General features: G+C 41.4%; 1 protein-coding gene across 5 annotated transcripts in view; it reads right to left on the reverse strand.

The window, feature by feature from the left end:
• Positions 1 to 858: 858 nt before the first annotated feature.
• The window catches only part of SMAD4 (SMAD family member 4), an 80,002-nt gene continuing 61,506 nt past the window's right edge, over positions 859 to 19,354 (reverse strand). For all 5 annotated transcript variants that reach the window (XM_085847268.1, XM_085847271.1, XM_085847269.1 and 2 more), the window contains 2 exons: positions 3,575 to 3,713; positions 859 to 3,241 (listed from right to left, as the gene is read on the reverse strand). In XM_085847268.1, the coding sequence (XP_085703394.1) occupies positions 3,030 to 3,241; positions 3,575 to 3,713 (351 nt within the window). In that variant the 3' untranslated portion in view covers positions 859 to 3,029. The remainder of the gene's footprint in view (positions 3,242 to 3,574; positions 3,714 to 19,354) is intronic.

Consider the following 19,354-nt stretch of genomic DNA (forward strand, 5'->3'; position numbering starts at 1 on the left):
AAATGCTGTCTCAAAGCATCTTCATCAGAGTACCATTGTGTCATGAAAGTACAAATTGGCTCTCGTGATCTGTGCCGTGATATCTATTGCCTGCCAACCCCATCGTCGTTTGTAAATGAGATGGACATATGTTGAGACGTTTTAATAAAGGGTAATATTTTCTGTACGGTTCCAGTCAAGGTCTGCATCACCTCTGTTCATTTTGAACCTACCATTGTCGCTCAGAGGTGGCAATGATGGGATAGGACAGGGTGATAGAGATGAAAAGATGAATGTAGAGAAAGAGGAAGGAAACGGTGTGGTGAAGCGTTGTGTGGAAAGGACAGGTTGGAAGAGGTAGGGGTAGGAGGGAGGGAGGTGTGTTTGTAATAGCCAGTGATTGGCAAAAGGTGGCATATCAAGTGAAACGATTTCCAGAGACCATCTGCATGGCACAGTTGCGACCAGATATTACAAGTTGGTCTAATTCACAAGGCAAGTGATATTGGGAGAAAAGTCAGTACAATGAAGAGAATGTGGAGGCGTCTGAAAAGATGTTAAAAAGGTATCGTGAATTGGAAGTTGAGTTCAGGGAGATAATGTCATGTTCGGTACACAACATTAGAGTTTGGGTGCAGATGATACGTTAGTCCCTGGATTTTGTGTCCGATGAGTGTTTCTTATAATGGGACTGCAGTTAACATTTTCCCTGAATTTCTACTTATACAACACAAGTCAAAAAGACACAAGGTGATATCAGTGTACATTTAACATAAATTCCAATGACAGTCGACAATGGACGAATTAACACAGAATATGGGATTTTCATCAAGTCACGGATTCTGATCGGTGATGCTGAAAGGCCAATGCACTTCATACTGATATGAAATATTTAGTTTATTTCTTGTATTGAAGCAGATTTCAAAAGTTAAAAAATAAAAGCACAAGCCACTGGAAGATCAATGTTGCTGTAGAAAGGGTGTGAAAGAAAACTAAAAACTGAATGAATTATGACATTGAATAAAAATGCATAAAAAACCCCCCACGATTAGCAAGAACCTAGACAGAATAAGTGTGGAGATTCCATGTCCACTGCACAGGAGCAGTGTTTGGTGCTTCACACTTAAAAGTTTAAAAAAAAAAAAAAAAACGTAAAGGGAAACGTGCAGAAGGAAACGCGAAAGACTCATAGAAAAACAAAAGTTAAAATTTCCATGTTTGTACAAAAATAAGGCTTTGACTGCATTCTGCTCACAACCCCAGTGATCCAGGATGATACCCTTGGCTTTTGGTTAGTGCGTACTGTACAGGCATTGAACTAAAACATTGCATAAAACACTATGGCATGACGGAACATACAACACGATGCAAATAAAAAAATACTCTTGTTAGTAAGAACATTTTACGCTTTAGTGACTTGCCAATCGTTGCACAGGTATTTTACGGTGAACGCGGTACATACTTTATAAACAGGTGAGCGGAAGGTTCCACACAGCGTCCTGCGACACGGTACGATGTGAGCAGTGTGTGCACCCATTGCCGTGGCAGGTGTAAGCCGGCACGATACATGCAATGAAAACAACATTACCTCATGGGTTTGCATATAGCCTTGAACCTGGCTGTTAAGATCCTGATGAAGAGATAACCGAAAAAGCAGAATAAAACATACATTGACCGATATTGTACATTCACATAGAACAGCACTCCATTCATGCCATGGAAGAGGCACAGGCAAAGGCAGGAGACAATCTTGCACAGTAATCAACTGTACTTACAAAGCTATTTTAAATTGCATTTAGGGTAATTCGTAAATTTAAATTCTCAATCACGAGAAGAGCAAACGGGGGGGGGGGGGGGTGGAGAAATATTAATCTCCAAAGACTGGTGTGACAAAGCTTCCATTAACTGATTGATACTCGAAATCTGAGATCTAAAATTCTGAGATGAAATCTTAAAAGCTTAAAAAGAAAAAGGGATTAAAAAAAAGCAATTTGTTCACCAAATAATTCCCCACGTCAGGCTTTTAGATACCTAATGCAGTTACACTTGTCAGATGCAAAACACCACCAGTGGGAGTGCAAAATGATGAACCATAATGCTGTCCGAAATTAATTGGGGTCAAAAACATTTGAAAATCCCAGGTATTTCAAGGTTGCACCCTACCCAACACATCGGGAAATCATCGACAAAGGTTCAAAAACTAAAAACAAAACAAAACAAAAACTCCGGAAATTCTACTTGGTGACCGAACCGTCTTCACATATAGCGTGTGTAATACAGTGGCAAAGTTTATACAATAAGGCATAGGTGATGTGAATTAAAGTACAACAGATAATCACCCGACATCCGAATTTTAGAATGGCTGTACCCTTCCATAAGTTGCTGCCGAGCCAGGGATGTCGATAGGTCGGCTTGAGTGTCCGCTTGATGCATCACATTCTTGTATCGATGGCCTCGTGCAAGTTGCAGAACGGTGTGCAAGGCAGCATGCTACAATAAACACGATGGCCGTCTTTCAACTACCGCATTTACCACTCTTAATATTCGAGCGATTGAAACTATGGGCTTTTGCCAGTGTAAAAATGAAGAACTGAAGCACGACCATTTCACTTCAGAGTCGTTTCCAAGCACAAAACTGGCTATTTTGTAAATACATTTTTTCCTCATTGCACGATAGTGAACCATTCCATTAATTAATCATGTTTAATGATAAAGAACATAAAAAAACGACACTGCTGCTATTAGGTGGAAAAGATTAGCAGTTCATGTTCATAACGCGTATAATTATTGAAAACAAGCATCATACTTGAGCTACCTTTGTCATTCGGTAATTGGTATTTGTCATTTATATAATGGGCACAATGGCAGCACAAGAATTGCCTCTACATCTGTGAGTGTCGCTGCCCTTCTTGTCGACCACTAGTTTCAAAATGCTTCACCTCTAACTCAACAAGATTCCATCGCAGCTCAGCAGGCGAGTCTGACACACGAGAAATCGCATCGGGTCACAGGGACAAACCCCACAGCTCAAACTGGAGATGACGACGACTTTAGTCCGTGGGTCTTGGATCGCCTATGGGCATTGTGTGGAGGACTTCATCCAGCAGCTGGAGCGCTCGGTGCAAGTGGATCTCGATCCAACAAGGAGTTTGTTTGATGCTCTGTCGGGGATAGTCTGGACCCCAGCCCTTCACAAAGCTCATGCGCAAGATGCAGAGGCGACGCAAGTCGTCTACGCCAATGCCTGCAGCTGCCGACAGACCTGCCATCGAATGGGTGGCGGTGAAGGATATACAATGATTAAAGCATAACAGATGACACTGAACTCAATAATGGTCTCTTCAGAATCCAACACACCCCCTCCCCACCAACAACAAATGGAAATAAATAAATGGCATTTAAAACAACGTTTTTTAAAAAAAACCCTTTTTGATCTCTTGTCCTTACTGCAAATAACATAACTTTTATGTTATTAGAACAGTTATGCTTGTTTAGGCTTACTGAATGTCTCCAACTTTGACAATGTCACTCGGTCAAGTCCTCACTGTGAACTAACTTCGTGCTCAAGATGGATCGGGTGGGACGATGAGCTTACTGATAGCCGGTGCGATTCCCCCAACCGAGCCGGGACCAGGAATGTTTCCAGCCACAGCTGCAGCTTGTGCAGCAGCTGCTGCTTGCGCTGTTGCTGCCTGCTGCTGCATCTGGCGGTGGCACTGACGGAGGTCAAACACCTGCAGAGCAGCACAGAACCGAGAAACAATTTCCAAAACATCCTTCAAGCAAAAACTGCGTGATACAAACCAAGCTGTGGAAGCAATGAGAAACTACAAGTTGGGGTTGAGATGCAGGGTTCTGTTGCAGCTTAAACAATAAATGCCAAATCAGATTCCTTTAATAATCTTAACTTGAGGATTAGAGCTATCAAGTGTGATCTTTTCCATCTACCAACTAATGCAGGAAGACGGGACAACAAGTTTAATGTCCATCCGATGGACGGCATACACATTGATGAACCACCCTGCTTGAAAAACACAAGTATGACAATTTAGAGTTGGATCGGGATTTAAACTCAGACTTCACAGCTCAGAGGTGAGTGTGGATTTCTTGAAAGTGGAGGCTTCTCTTCCTGCCAGAGCAAATTAAACAAGAGGAAGTCATTGGAAAAGCACAGAGTTCCACTTTCCAGAAGAGACTTTTAATTTGGCAAATCACCGCTCGGTTATCCGAGGCCATACCCCATGTGTACAGGGTAGCGATGTTGCTTGATGACCAAGGTTCACATACCCTGTGCATGCTACAATATGTATTGCTTACCGCCCATGGGGCTGGGGGCTGAGTTGGGGTGAGTCAGTTGGAGGGAGAAGGCACTCTCTCGGGCTTTGCCTTCTGCACTCTGCACGTGATGCCCGTTGTTCTCCTTTGGCACCCTACAAACTCTTGCAACTTTGCTTTCTCCACTCCTCGTCCTGTTGAATGGTTTGCTCTCTGCTGATCCGTGCTGCTCATTGGACCGTGCTGTTCGTGCCATGACCTGGAGACGTGTTTCAGTGGAGCCATTTTGATTCAGTACCGGTATCTTTGCAAAGACCTCTCCTGGTCCCCCATTGTGCTCGTAGTGCCATATGTTGTATTATGCTGTATTAATTGCTTTTCATTTTCGTTATAGCAGGTACGCCTTTATTTATTTATTTGCTTGTATTAGTGGCTGTCGATAGTCTTGAGATTCTCTGTTTCTATTGTTCTGTGCCTTCTTTAAAAAAAAAAAAAAAAACACGAAAAAAGAAAATGTTATTCTGTAAGAACATGTTTTGTGTGGTGACCCGCAATTGCAAACCTCATGCATGAGAAACTGTTTTGTTTGGCTTTGGTAAATCCCTGGGGAAGGTTAAAATTGGTAACATTCACTTTAAGAGATCGGCAGACGTAACATTTTGAACCAGGGCACGAGGCACCATTCTGCTCAGATCACTTGTGTGATTCGGCCTATCCTCAGGAGTTTATTAATTCCCGGCATGCCAGCTCAGCATTAGTGGGACCGTGAATGCAACATCAGGTCGTTAGGAGTGGAATGTTGGACCTGGGTTTGAATCACACCTCGGCCATCTGGTGTTTATAAGCTCGACTTGGATCTGACAGCCCCAAAGAGAAATTCAAGATTATAAATGTTTGCGCATAAAGCATGGTTGGGTAATAAAAATATTAAAAGAGGTTTTCTCTGATTGTAACATGTGTGGGGAAAAAGAAAAGTTGGCCACCAAACAAGGTGAAATGGCAGCCATCCACATAATAGAGAATCATGTCACGAGATTAGGGTTGGAGCCTTCCTCACTCCTAGCATCACATGGGACCTCTAACCTCTTCCTCAGTATCAGAGGACGTGACCCAGAAGACAATGGCAATACTAGTGGGGCAGATAACAGCAATTTTTGAGAGGAATCGTGTAAATGATGATACAAGCATCAAATTTGGCACATTTGTTCTCCAGGGGATTCTAATCAAATCTGCCTGATCGGCCATTTGAAAATCCAAATTTTGAAAAAAAAAATTTTTTTCCAAAAAGTCAAGATCACGAATCAATGTTGGATGCTGCTGGCTGAGATTGGTGAATGTTTCAGAAACATCATCAAAGACGTTCCAAGTCTGCCAAGCAGTTTTCTTCCCTTTACCACGGAAGGCAGACACGACGTCACATCCAGTGAATGCATGGAAGTATGGAATAACTCTAGCTTCCTCAGGCCCTATTGCAGAAACTACCTCATGGACTGGAACCCATCGTGCCTTGGCTCCTTGGCCAAAGGCAATCCACATGTTCTCAAGACCTAGTTCCTGTAAGGATGGCAGTACAGATATTGCTATGACTAGTACGTCCGTGTCATTAGCCTTAATGATAATGGACTTGCTACCATCCGTCGTTGCATCCCTGGCGTGTACAAATATTCGAGTGTCAGCTTCTTCGTGATAACATGGAGACATAGCATCCAGTGACTTCCTTGTGTTGCTAATGGCATCTTCTCCTTTTGTGACAATGACTGTGCTTGTCATCTGTGCTTCACACATCTTTTCCGCAAGGAAGTGAAACAGCTCAGTCTTGTTGCTGTCATCTCGAAGAAAGCTTTTCCAGTTACTTGGGGTCTTACTGGTTCCTGTCACTCTCCTTCTGATTCCTTGCCCCCTTTTCGACCTTGCCTCAGACTTGACTTCTTGTACACATCAAACACTACGTCCACCCTCTCGTACCTGGCACCATAGGATTCCACCTTTGGGATGATGTCTTCTTTAGCATAGTCATCAAATATCTTTGAAGTGCGTGGAGGAAGGGCATTGATAAGTGCTGAGCCATCAATGATGACTGCATCTCCCCTTGGTTCTCTGTCTGGGATATTTGTTCACTTGCACTTCAAGAATTTCAGCCAGCTGTGACTTCAAATTGTTTTGAAGTTTTTTTGTTTTTTTTCAAAATTTGGATTTTCAAATGGCCAATCGGGCAGATTTGATCAGAAAGCCCTGGAGAACATAAATGCCAAATTTGATGCTTGTATCATAATTTGCACGATTTTTCTACGATCTACTACACTATACGGATACACGCCATAATGGAAAAAAAAATACATTAAAACAATGAAAGATTGGACAAAAAAAAAATGGATCAAGGTAATATGGATATGAAAGAAGAAGTGAAGAATAAAATTCATGGAAGAATAAAATTCATTCCTAGAAGAATAAAATTCATACTTCTGAAACTGACTTACCCAGGGACCACCAAGTTTTAGAGGTGGGAGACCAAGTTTTAAAGGTCATTCTTGAGGTTGGACAGATGTTTTCTGGCTCTCCTGAGAGTGGACACACTTGTTGTGAGCTTTTTGGAATGATCTGAGATTGCCTTCGGTCGGATTTGCCTTCCAGAAAGAGAAGGCAAGTTGTTTCAGAGCAACTGCCTCATCACAGGATTCAGTGTACCATGGGTGAGAAAAAAGGGAGGATAACTGAAGACAAGATGGGATGCATCTGTGCATAAGAGAGAGCAGGTTTATATGGAAGGATTCCCAGGCTGAGTTAATATCAGGTGCGATAGATATGGGAGACCAGTCCTGAAGAGAGATTGTTACTTGCAGTCCTTGCCAAACTGCCTGAGTGAACTGCCAGACTCACCGGCATTGAGGCAGCTCTTTGAGAAGAGCCAGAGAGATGTTTACTCTCACAAGCATATGATCAGATGAACCAATTAGAGCAGAGGAAGAGCAGGAGGCATTTGTGTGAAAGTTAGTCATCACCAAGTACAGAAGAAAGGATATGCCATCGGGAGAAATCCGGGTGGGAATTTTACAGATCGAGTCAGTCCCATGTCGTCACAGAAGTCTTTTGCTGAAATACCATGGCTGGTGAGAGGGGTACCAATATCCAGCCAATTTGTGTGGTGACAATTGTAATTGCAACATTTGAGGAAGAGAGAGTTTGGATAATTCGTTAAAAGTTTGTCCATGTTCTCTGAGAGAGAGATGTAGATGGAATCATTACTGTTTGGAGGATGGCACAACAAACAGATGAATAAGAGGTGGGAGCGGAGGGGAAGTCACAGCCAAAAATAATCTTGGGGTTTGGGAGGTATAAGATCATTTCACAGATAGTGAAAAATTGAGTTAGTGATGTAAAGTTTAACTCGGGGGCATAAAGGTGCCAGGGCTCGTCGCCAGATCCCAAAGAAAAACTACCAGCTGTTCCTTCAAGGTTTTCTCAGTAGTTTCGTCTTCTTATGACAATGGCAATTAAAATTTGCCCTGGGGCTACCCTGGATTTGGCCTCAAGTCTAACATGGCTGCCAAAATCCCAAATAGCCACCCAAATCACTTAAATTGGATATTTACAGCTTCTGTTGGTCCCAGAAATTATATTTTTGACACAAAAATAAATTGTTTTTGGTTGTACACAATAGTTCTCTTTGAACAGTAATTGTATCTGCCCAGGGTGATTTTTACTGCATCACTGATGATTTGGAAGGGGTGGGGGCATTTCTACCCATTTCAAACATTATCATTGATCTTTGTCTGCATTTTAATTTAGGTGAGACCATAAATTTATTGGTCTTCCAACAATTCTGCAAAATGAGCTCAGATTAAAGAGCAAGATTAGAGAAAAATGAGCAACAAAGCCTAAGATTAAAACTGGGATGGAGAAGGCCAAGAAAGTCCCCAAGGCCATAAACATTCTAAAAGAAGACAGACGGGCCTTTGATTTACTGGTTGGCAAAGCAACATCTCCAGAAGAGGCTCATTCGTATCCCCTGACTTCTGTCCTGCTGGCTCGAGCAACACCAGAGGAAGATTTGAAGCAAGTATCAAAAGCAACATTGAGGAATGATCTGATGGAAGGGTCTGGTTCTGTTTGAGAGAAACCAACAGAAGGGGAAAACTGGTTAGTTGATGGACAGGCTGCTGTGAAATCTGTTCCTGCTCTTAATACTTGGGGAGAATATGCAGCAGCTCTGTTAAACGTTTGTATTCCACGAAGTGGCACACCTGGAAGAAGAACTCACATCACAAGCTCTGACCAGAGTTTACTAAGGGGGAAAGATTGGGACTCATTCCTGAGAAATCCCCCCAAAACAAAAAAAGAACTAATAAAATTTCTGGTTGGTCACTACAAAGATGATGCTGTGAGATGCAAATTGAATATTCCATTAACTGTGACTGAGGAGGAAAATACCTCGTTGATAACGCCACTCAGTATCGAGAAACTCGATCCGAGCAATCACCACAAAGCTGACACAAACAAGGCTGGTCCTCCAGGCCACCAAGTCGAAGACCCTGTGATTGTAAAGGCAACCGATACAGATGTCTTGGTTCTGCAGACCTATGCCTATTCTGTTTGCAGCCCAAAAGAAGACTGGTTGATGAAGATTAACCGTGAGGGGTACATTAGTGTAAAGTCTATACACAACGGGTTTGGTGATGAGTACTTTTGTCAAGTACTTCCGGCCTATCACAGCATCACAGTGTGTGATACAACTTCATTTCCATTTGGAGTTGGCAAGGTGAAACCACTGAAGAAGATAGAGAATGAAAGGAAGTGTAATCTACTCTTCCATCTGGGCAGATCACCCTCTTCCGTAGAAGACATCGCAGAGGCTAAAACATTGCTCTGAACCTGCATGTATGCTGGAAGTAAGAACGAGGAATTTGTGAACACACACATCAGGACGTACGACAAGCAGAATGTGAAATCTAGTTCCAGCATCCTGTCAGATGAGAGTAGTGCTGATGAACACCTCAAGAGAAATGTCTTACAAGCTATCATCTGGTATCAGTGTCTAAAGCAAAACACCACATTTCCTTCTATAGAACACAGAGGCTGGGTGAAGACTGAAGATGGTATTCAGCCGATATGGTTTACCTGTCCGCAGTTTCCGCCAAGCCTTTTGGTCATCAGCAGCAAGACAAAGCTTGCAGCACCAGGTACATTTAACAACAGTAAAGAATACCAGTTGTTTACATTTGTAATTTTGGGTTTGCTTTTGGATATTTTGTGCTCATGTTCAGTCGTTTCTGATTGTTTTCAGTATGTATGGTTTGTTTAGTCATACAATTTGCATCTGCATACAATTTATATGCAGGAGATGTCAATTATGATACAGATCAAGAAGATACGAGAGAGAAGGACCAGCCTCCAAGGAAGAAGAGAAGAAAGAACCCCAGTCATACACAGAGAGGATAAAAGTGCTGAATCTTATCGAGGAGAAGATGAAATATCGGAAAGTGACAGCGACATTCTAGAAGACCTGAGTTCGGCACGTTCGGACAATTGTGCACAAATCCATTCATCAAACTCTCAGACGGACAGTGACTTGGATATTAGTATACAATACTAGCGATACCCGTGCACATGCACGGGATAGCAGTACAACATAGCTGGTAGCAGACGACAGACCGTACATGGGGAATGACAAAAATACGCATTGTGCAAAATGCAAGTGGTACTATGAAACGCCAAGACTTCCCAAACATTGTCGGCATGTCCACTAAGTGCCACAGCATTTTGATAGGGATCGTGTGACGGCGAGCCGAGTTTTTAGTGTGCAAGCTTGGTATTATAATAGAGATATTACAGGCATGTATTCATTGTGCTCCCCTGTCACAAAAAATATTGATGACTCTTGGAAAAACAAATAGCCAATTTGGCCAAATTGTACTTCTCTGGACCATTGTATCTATACTAATAAAAGGCAATGTGTGAGTTTGCATCAGTGTGTCTCCTCCAAAACTGTGTGCAAGAGTGAAAAGTGGGTGTTTGGGTGAAGTAAAAAACCCCTTTTGAAGATAATTTATGGGGTGCTTATCACATAAAAAAACCCAAATAAGCCTTTCCAAGATGGAGGCACACCAACATTCCAAGATGGTGGGCAGACTTCTGTGGTTGCTGGAGTCTTCAGCCACTATTTTGTTCGGCCTATGCATCGATTTGGAAACACGATCGACTCTCATGGACTAATTAAAGTATATAATCGAAATATTATGTCGGATTTGAGAATCGGATCTGGTGAACAAAATAAGTCGAAATCTGGAGTGAAATCCAAAAATTTTAACAAATTAGTGATTTTTATACCTTAGTGTATTTATTTAAGCAAAGCATTAAACTTAACTTTTTCTACTGTTTGGACGAATATATTGAGTGAAGAAAAAAATTATGGAATGTGCAGAAAGTGTAAATTCATTGAGTGAAACGCCGTGCTTCATAACCTGCAATTGCAATTCATGACGGCACAATTCACACGGGTCCTTTTTTTCGGCAATTGCATACGCAGTATGCCCGATTCAGTTTTGTTTACATCACAAAATATTAATATAAACATACTGTTATAGTTCCACCAAAATATTAATATAAACATATTGTTATACTTCCACCAAAATATTAATTTAAACATACTGTTATACTTCCACCAAAATATAAATATAAACATACTGCAAGTTCCACCAAAATATTAACATAAACATACTGTTATAGTTCCAGCAAAATATTAATATAAACATACTGTTATAGTTCCAGCAAAATATTAATATAAACATACTGTTATAGTTACACCAAAATATTCATATAAACATACTGTTATAGTTCCACCAAAATATTCATATAAACATATTGTTATAGTTCCACCAAAATATTAATATAAACATGCTGTTATACTTCCACCAAAATATTAATATAAACATACTGTTATAGTTCCACCAAAATATGAATATAAACATACTGTTATCATTCCACCAAAATATTAATATAAACAAACTGTTATAGTTCCAGCAAAATATTAATAGAAATAAACTGTTATAGTTCCACCAAAATATTAATATAAACATACTGTTATACTTCCACCAAAATATTAATAAACATACTGTTATACTTCCACCAAAATATTAATATAAACATGCTGTTATACTTCTACCAAAATATTAATATAAACATACTGTTATACTTCCACCAAAATATTAATATAAACATACAGTTATAGTTCCACCAAAATATTAATATAAACATACTGTTATAGTTCCACCAAAATATTAATATAAACATGCTGTTATACTTCCACCAAAATATTAATATAAACATACTGTTATAGTTCCACCAAAATATTAATATAAACATACTGTTATAGTTCCACCAAAATATTAATATAAACATACTGTTATAGTTCCACCAAAATATTAATATAAACATACTGTTATACTTCCACCAAAATATTAATATAAACATACTGTTATAGTTCCACCAAAATATTAATATAAACATACTGTTATACTTCCACCAAAATATTAATATAAACATACTGTCATACTTCTACCAAAATATTAATATAAACACACTGTTATACTTCCACCAAAATATTAATATAAACATACTGTTATACTTCCACCAAAATATTAATAAACATATTGTTATTGTTCCACCAAAATATTAATATAAACATACTGTTATACTTCCACCAAAATATTAATATAAACATACTGTTATACTTCCACCAAAATATTAATAGTTGGTAGTTTCTGCAAGCAAAGAAAAAAATTTTGTTCCTGCAAGTGAAAAAGTTTCTTTTTTTTTTTCCTTTCCACTTTTGTATTTGCTTTCATTACAAAATATTAATCTATACTAATAAAAGGCAGTGTGTGTGTGTGTGTGTGTGTGTGTGTGTGTGTGTGTGTGTGTGTGTGTGTGTGTGTGTGTGTGTGTGTGTGTGTGTGTGTGTGTGTGTGTGTGTGTGTGTGTGTGTGTGTGTGTGTGTGTGTGTGTGTGTGTGTGTGTGTGTGTACACATATGGAGTTTCAGAATGTGGAATGGAGTCCTCCCAGGGCGGGCTCAAAGTATCCACCTTCATTTTGGTAAGGGGTCCCGATTCACAGACCAAGCTGTGAAGTTTTCTGTTTTCAAAGTTTTGTACCAAGGGCTCTCTTCAGGATCGTTACTGAGCCCAGGATGGCTTCCAACTGCAGTTTGTTTGTCGGTATATTACCAGGGATGGTTTTTAATATCTCTGTGAGGTTCTTCGTCATCATTCCCATGTGGTTTTTCATCATTACTGGGCCAACTTTGGCATTCTTCAGCTTCCAGGATATTTTCACTTCATGCTTGAAGTCTTGGTATTTGGTCAACTTCTTCATTTCTACAACGTTCGTCCAAAATCACTGCTATTAACACATCAATTAGCAATGCCGCCTTCTCTTTTTTTGGCACCTAAGTATGATATCTGGTCGCAATGCTTCGTTTTCGATGTTCACGCACGATGGGATCACAAGGTCGTACGTGAGCGAGCGGTACTTCAATGTTTTCAGTGATTGCTTTTGGTTCATTTTCCCACAAATTTTCTGGAATTGGAATATCTATTTTTTGCAGATGTACCAGCGGATTATTTTACAAACTCTGTTGCATCGTCGTGTGTACAGCTGTTCTGACACGGTTTTTTTGTTTTTTGTTCGTGTTCAGTCATTAAACGTCACATACAATTCTCTTTACTAACCCCACCTCCACCCCTCACCTGTCTTTTTTTTTCTTCCTCTCCCCCACCCATTTTTTCCTCACTCTGTCCCCTCCTCGCTCCCCCCTCCTTCCACACCTCTGTCGCTCTCTTGCTGTGTCTGTCTCTCTCTCTCCCCCCACCCCGCTCCACTTTATTGACCTGCCAGAGAAGCGACGGGTTGTATTTGCGAGTATTCCAATAAAGCTCTGATGAGCACCTGTGTCCAGATTCGTATCTCTGAAGCTTTCTAGCCCCACACTAGAGCAAAAAAAATATTTGTGGAACAAACAAATGGCAAATAGCTGATTTAAGTTATTTTGGTGGCCATTTTGGATTCTGGCAGCCATATTAGATTTGGGACCAAATCCAGGGTAACCCCATTGCAAATTTAATCACCATAAGCATAGGAAGAGGAAACCACTGAGAAAACCTTGCAAGGAAAGGCTGGTAGTTTTTCCTTGGCTGCGGCATTTGAAGGGTGTGGGGCACAGGAGGGTGGGAGACTGGAGCAGGTGGGACGAAGGAAAGCTGAGAGGGGGTTGGACGAGGGGAAGCCGAGAGGGGATGGGACGAGGAAAAGCCGAGAGGGGCGCGACGAGGAAAAGCCGAGAGGGGCGCGACGAGGAAAAGCCGAGAGGGGCGCGACGAGGAAAAGCCGAGAGGGGGCGGGATGAGGGGAAGCCGAGAGGAGGCGGGACGAGGGGAAGCCGAGAGGGGGCGGGACGAGGGGAAGCCGAGAGGGGGCGGGATGAGGGGAAGCCGAGAGGGGTGGGACGAGGGGAACTGAGAGAGGGCGGGACGAGGGGAAGCCGAGAGGGGGCGGGACGAGGAGAAGCCGAGAGGGGCGGGACTAGGGGAAGCCGAGAGGGGACGGGACGAGGGGAAGCCGAGAGGGGACAGGACAAGAGGAAGCCGAGAGAGGGCGGGACGAGGGGAACTGAGAGAGGGTGGGACGAGAGGAAGCCGAGAGGGGCGGGACGAGGAGAAGCCGAGAGGGGGCAGGACAACGGGAAGCTGAAAGAGGGCGGGACGAGGGGAACTGAGAGAGGATGCAGGATTGAGAGCGAAGCAATGACAGGGTAGGTTGGGGCGGGGCTTTGAAGGGGTGGGGTTGGGGAAGTTTTTAAGGGGGTGGGGTGAGGGGGGAAGCTTTGATGGGGTGGGGGTGAGGGAGGACCTTTTGAGGGGCTGTGAAAAGTGAGCTGAAATTTCAGTTACATAATCTGATGATTCCCGTTGTTGTCACGTTACATACTTGTGTAAAAAAATTTAAAATGCACCAAAGCACCAAATGCAACGAGATAAATTTCCCACTTATTCCTGTGGAGGTAGCTGGTGATGCAAATTTCTCCAAAATTAGCATAATGGGTTTAAGGGTAATAAAAAATTAAAGATAATAAAATGTTTCCAATTAACTTGATTGATAATTAACTTGAAAAAGTAAATGTTTTTAGTATAAAGCACAAAGTATTGTTATAACTCTTTAATGGGAAATTAACTCAAATACATGATTATTACATCTATGTGCTTGAACATGTATCGACTTTCATAATATACTTGCATTTTAAATGACCTTGTTACTCTTTTCTGTATTGGAAGATAATAATCATTCTGCCCAGTAAAAATACCCCTTGTTCCCCAAAACAGATTGGCCTTCCCAATCATCTCTAATCTTTATTCAGTATAATAGAATCACCGATTATTTTATTTTGCTTATTAAGGGATTCTTATATATAAATAATTATATACTGGTGTAGGAAAGTCTGGCTGGAAACAGGAACCTGGCTTAAATGGAATGTGTGTAAAGGCCCGGTCACACCTTGACGTTTTAGCCAACATATGCCGATTTTTGAATTTTTTCACGTTTTTTCACGCTGGCACACGTTGAATACGTTATGGGTAAGTTTTGATAACATTGAGAGCACGCTGAAAAACACTGCCATACGTCGTTGTACGCTGGCTTTAAACGTTGTACTTTTTGGTTGTCCTCAAATTTTTTCATGCTTGAAATTTCACGACGTATGCCGGCGTATGACTCACACGTTCCGCTACGCTGGCCACAAGTTGTATGCACGGTCTGCGATCGTTGACAGACGTCAACACATGCTACTTGTAAGTTAATCATAAGTTGAGACACGCCGAGGTAATGTTTAGCGTACCCGAAACTTATTTCTAACCTATGATTAACGTGTTGTTGGCACGTTACGCGATCGTTGCCACACGTCGACAGACGTTACTTTTAAGTTACTCAGAGGCTGAAAGACGTCGGTATAATGGATCGTCCTTGCGTCAGCGTCCACGGCCACGGCCAGGACACTTATTTGCAGCATTCTTCAAACTCTTCTTCGGCATGACGAGGATGTTCACACTTCGATGTCTAGCTTGGCTATGATTCCAATTGTCCATCGGCAGCGTCTATTTAAAATAGTCGAGTTTGAGCGTTTTAACACGTTCAGAAGAAACGCTTCAAATTTCCAAACCCCAGCGTCAAAAAACAAAGGCGAGTGACAGCAATTTAAATCGTTCATTGTAAACAATGAAAATAGTTGAGTGGTACCGTTTAAAAGTCGTTGAGTGTAAAAAAAATCCAATTGTTGAGCGCAAGCGTCTACTTTCAATAGTGGAGATGCAGCTATTTAAATCGTTGAGTGGCAGCCTATGAATAGCAAACCCTACGTCACCGGCAAAGATAAACTGCCGCACGATATGGATAAGTTAGGCTATCGTTGGGCATAGTTTGTGAACGCCGGCTTCACGATAATTATTCGTTGGTATATCGTATCTATAAGTAATCAAAGCGCTCTATGGACATTATTAGTTCATTGTGCATTTGTCCAACCCATTATGAATAGACCTAAATCGTAAAAACAAACTATAGCTCATTGTTGAAAAAGCCCCATAAAAAAATTAGCCGCGAAGAACTTCGAACAATGGTGAAAAGATGTCTCCTACCCGTGGACACGCAGACGCAAGGATGATCCATCATAACCCACACCCTCCCCCTCACACTCACCTACTACTGCCAACATGAACAAACTACTACTAATAGTAATACTAATACTGATACTGATACTGCTGACATGGACATCGACTCAAAAAGGACTCGAAAACACTGTTGGGTTCCCCTTTTATGAGCACCATTTTTATATACCAATTCCAAAAACCGCTGGGAACACGTCTTTATATGGCAGTTGTAAGCTAGAAACACATTCATTTATTTTTTTTGTCGACTGGAAGACATCATTGGAATACGTCTACATACGTCGATGTGTGTTGGGACTACGTAAATAATTGGTTCAAAGCACGTCAAACAAGTTATAAATAAGTTTCGCGTAAAAAAGACATTACCGCGACGTGTTTCGACTTATGAGTAGCTTATAAGTAGCCTTTGTGGACGTGTGTAAGCGTCCACATATCGTGTGTAAAACTTATCCCCATCGCATGCGGAACGTGTGTCATACGCCGAGTACGTCGTAAAATTTTGAACATGTTTAAAATTTCTTGACGTACTCTACTTACTACGACGTATGATAGCGTACTTTAGCGTTCTACTCACGTATACCAAACTTACTCATACCGTATTTGACGTGCCCCAACGTTTTAGACACATTTTTCTTAGGTCGGCATACGCTGGCAAGATCGCCAAGGTGTGACCGCGATGTTGACACTTCCATTTCTACGGCAGTTATGATTCGAATCGTTGTGCATCAGCCTTTTAATAGGCTACGTCACGACATCGTCGGCGATGCGTGCAACGCGCTATGCCTAAGTTAGACTATCGTTGGGCATAGGTTGTGTAGGCCGACAACAGGTTCAGCATTCGTTGGTACAAGTTATCTATAACACAACGAAACGTTCTGTGTCCGTTACCAATGCGTTATACATAAAGGCCCGGTCACACCTTGACGTTTTAGCCAACGTATGCCGATTTTGAATTTTTTTTATAAAACGCTGGCAGACGTTGAATACGTTATGGGTAAGTTTTGATAACATTGAGAGCACGCTGAAAAACACTGCCATACGTCGTTGTACGCTGGCTTTAAACGTTGTACTTTTTGGTTGTCCTCAAATTTTTTCATGCTTGAAATTTCACGACGTATGCCGGCGTATGACTCACACGTTCCGCTACGCTGGCCACAAGTTGTATGCACGGTCTGCGATAGTTGACAGACGTCAACACATGCTACTTGTAAGTTAATCATAAGTTGAGACACGCCGAGGTAATGTTTAGCGTACCCGAAACTTATTTCTAACCTATGATTAACGTGTTGTTGGCACGTTACGCGATCGTTGCCACACGTCGACAGACATTATTTTTAAGTTACTCATAGGCTGAAAGACGTCGGTATAATGGATCGTCCTTGCGTCAGCGTCCACGGCCACAGCCAGGACACTTATTTGCAGCATTCTTCAAACTTTTCTTCGGCATGACGAGGATGTTCACACTTCGATGTCTAGCTTGGCGATGATTCCAATTGTCCATCGGCAGCGTCTATTTAAAATAGTCGAGTTTGAACGTTTTAACACGTTCAGAAGAAACGCTTCAAATTTCAAAACAAAAAAATTTCAAATTTCAAATTTCAAATTTCAAAAAAACAAAGGCGAGTGACAGCAATTTAAATCGTTCATTGTAAACAATGAAAATAGCTGAGTGGTACCGTTTAAAAGTCGTTGAGTGTAAAAAAAAATCCAATTGTTGAGCGCAAGCGTCTACTTTCAATAGTGGGGTTTGAGCGATTTTGCACGTTCAATAGAAACGATAAAAATTTCCAAACCCCAGCGTCAGAAAACAAAGGCGAGTGACAGCAATTTAAATCGTTCATTGTAAACAATGAAAATAGCTGAGTGGTACCGTTTAAAAGTCGTTGAGTGTAAAAAAAATCAAATTGTTGAGCGCAAGCGTCTACTTTCAATAGTGGAGATGCAGCCATTTAAATCGTTGAGTGGCAGCCTATGAATAGCAAACCCCATGTCACCGGCAAAGATAAACTGCCGCACGATATGGATAAGTTAGGCTATCGTTGGGCATAGTTTAGAAACGCCGGCTACACGATAATTATTCGTTGGTATATCGTATCTATAAGTAATCAAAGCGCTCTATGCGCATTATTAGTTCATTGTGCATTTGTCCAACCCGTTATGAATAGACCTAAATCGTAAAAACAAGCCATAGCTCATTGTTGAAAAAGCCCCATAAAAAATTAGCCGCGAAGAACTTCGAACAATGGTGAAAAGGTGTCTCCTACCCGTGGACACGCGGACGCAAGGACGATCCATCATAACCCACACCCTCCCCCTCACACTCACCTACTACTGCCAACATGAACAAACTACTACTAATACTAATATTAATACTAATACAGATACTGATACTGATACTGCTACTGCTGACATGAACATCGACTCAAAAAGGACTCGAAAACACTGTTGGGTTCCCCTTTTATGAGCAGCATTTTTATATACCAATTCCTAAAACCGCTGGGAACACGTCTTTATATGGCAGTTGTAAGCGAGAAACACGTTAATTTATTTTTTTTTTGTCGACCGGAAGACGTCATTGGAATACGTCTACATACGTCGATGTGTGTTGGGACTACGTAAAGAATTGGTTCAAAGCACGTCAAACATAAGTTAGAAATAAGTTTTGCGTAAAAAAGACATTACCGCGACGTGTTTCGACTTATGAGTAGCTTATAAGTAGCCTTTGTGGACGTGTGTAAGCGTCCACATATCATGTGTAAAACTTATCCCCATCGCATGCGGAACGTGTGTCATACGCCGAGTACGTCGTAAAATTTTGAACATGTTTAAAATTTCTTGACGTACTCTACTTACTACGACGTATGATAGCGTACTTTAGCGTTCTACTCACGTATACCAAACTTACTCATACCGTATTTGACGTGCCCCAACGTTTTAGACACATTTTTCTTAGGTCGGCATACGCTGGCAAGATCGCCAAGGTGTGACCGCGATGTTGATACTTCCATTTCTACGGCAGTTATGATTTGAATCGTTGTGCGTCAGCCTTTTAATAGGCTACGTCACGACATCGTCGGCGATGCGTGCAACGCGCTATGCCTAAGTTAGACTATCGTTGGGCATCGGTTGTGTAGTCCGACAACAGGTTCAGCATTCGTTGGTATAAGTTATCTATAACACAACGAAACGTTCTGTGTCCGTTACCAATGCGTTATACACAAGACCAAGTCGCTATGAATACGTCCGAATCTTTAAAAAAAAACATCAAAAGTTCAACGTAAGCCAGCGTTTTAGATGCATTTTAATACGTTGCCATCGCTGGCTAAAACGTCAAGGTGTGACCGGGCCTTAAGTAATGTCTCGCACTCTTATCAACCTTCAGGTCATAAATAT

This window comes from Eptatretus burgeri, chromosome 11 (genome assembly GCF_056783735.1).
Source record: "Eptatretus burgeri isolate ZD-2024b chromosome 11, Ebu_testis_v1, whole genome shotgun sequence".
Taxonomy (NCBI): Eukaryota; Metazoa; Chordata; class Myxini; order Myxiniformes; family Myxinidae; genus Eptatretus; species Eptatretus burgeri.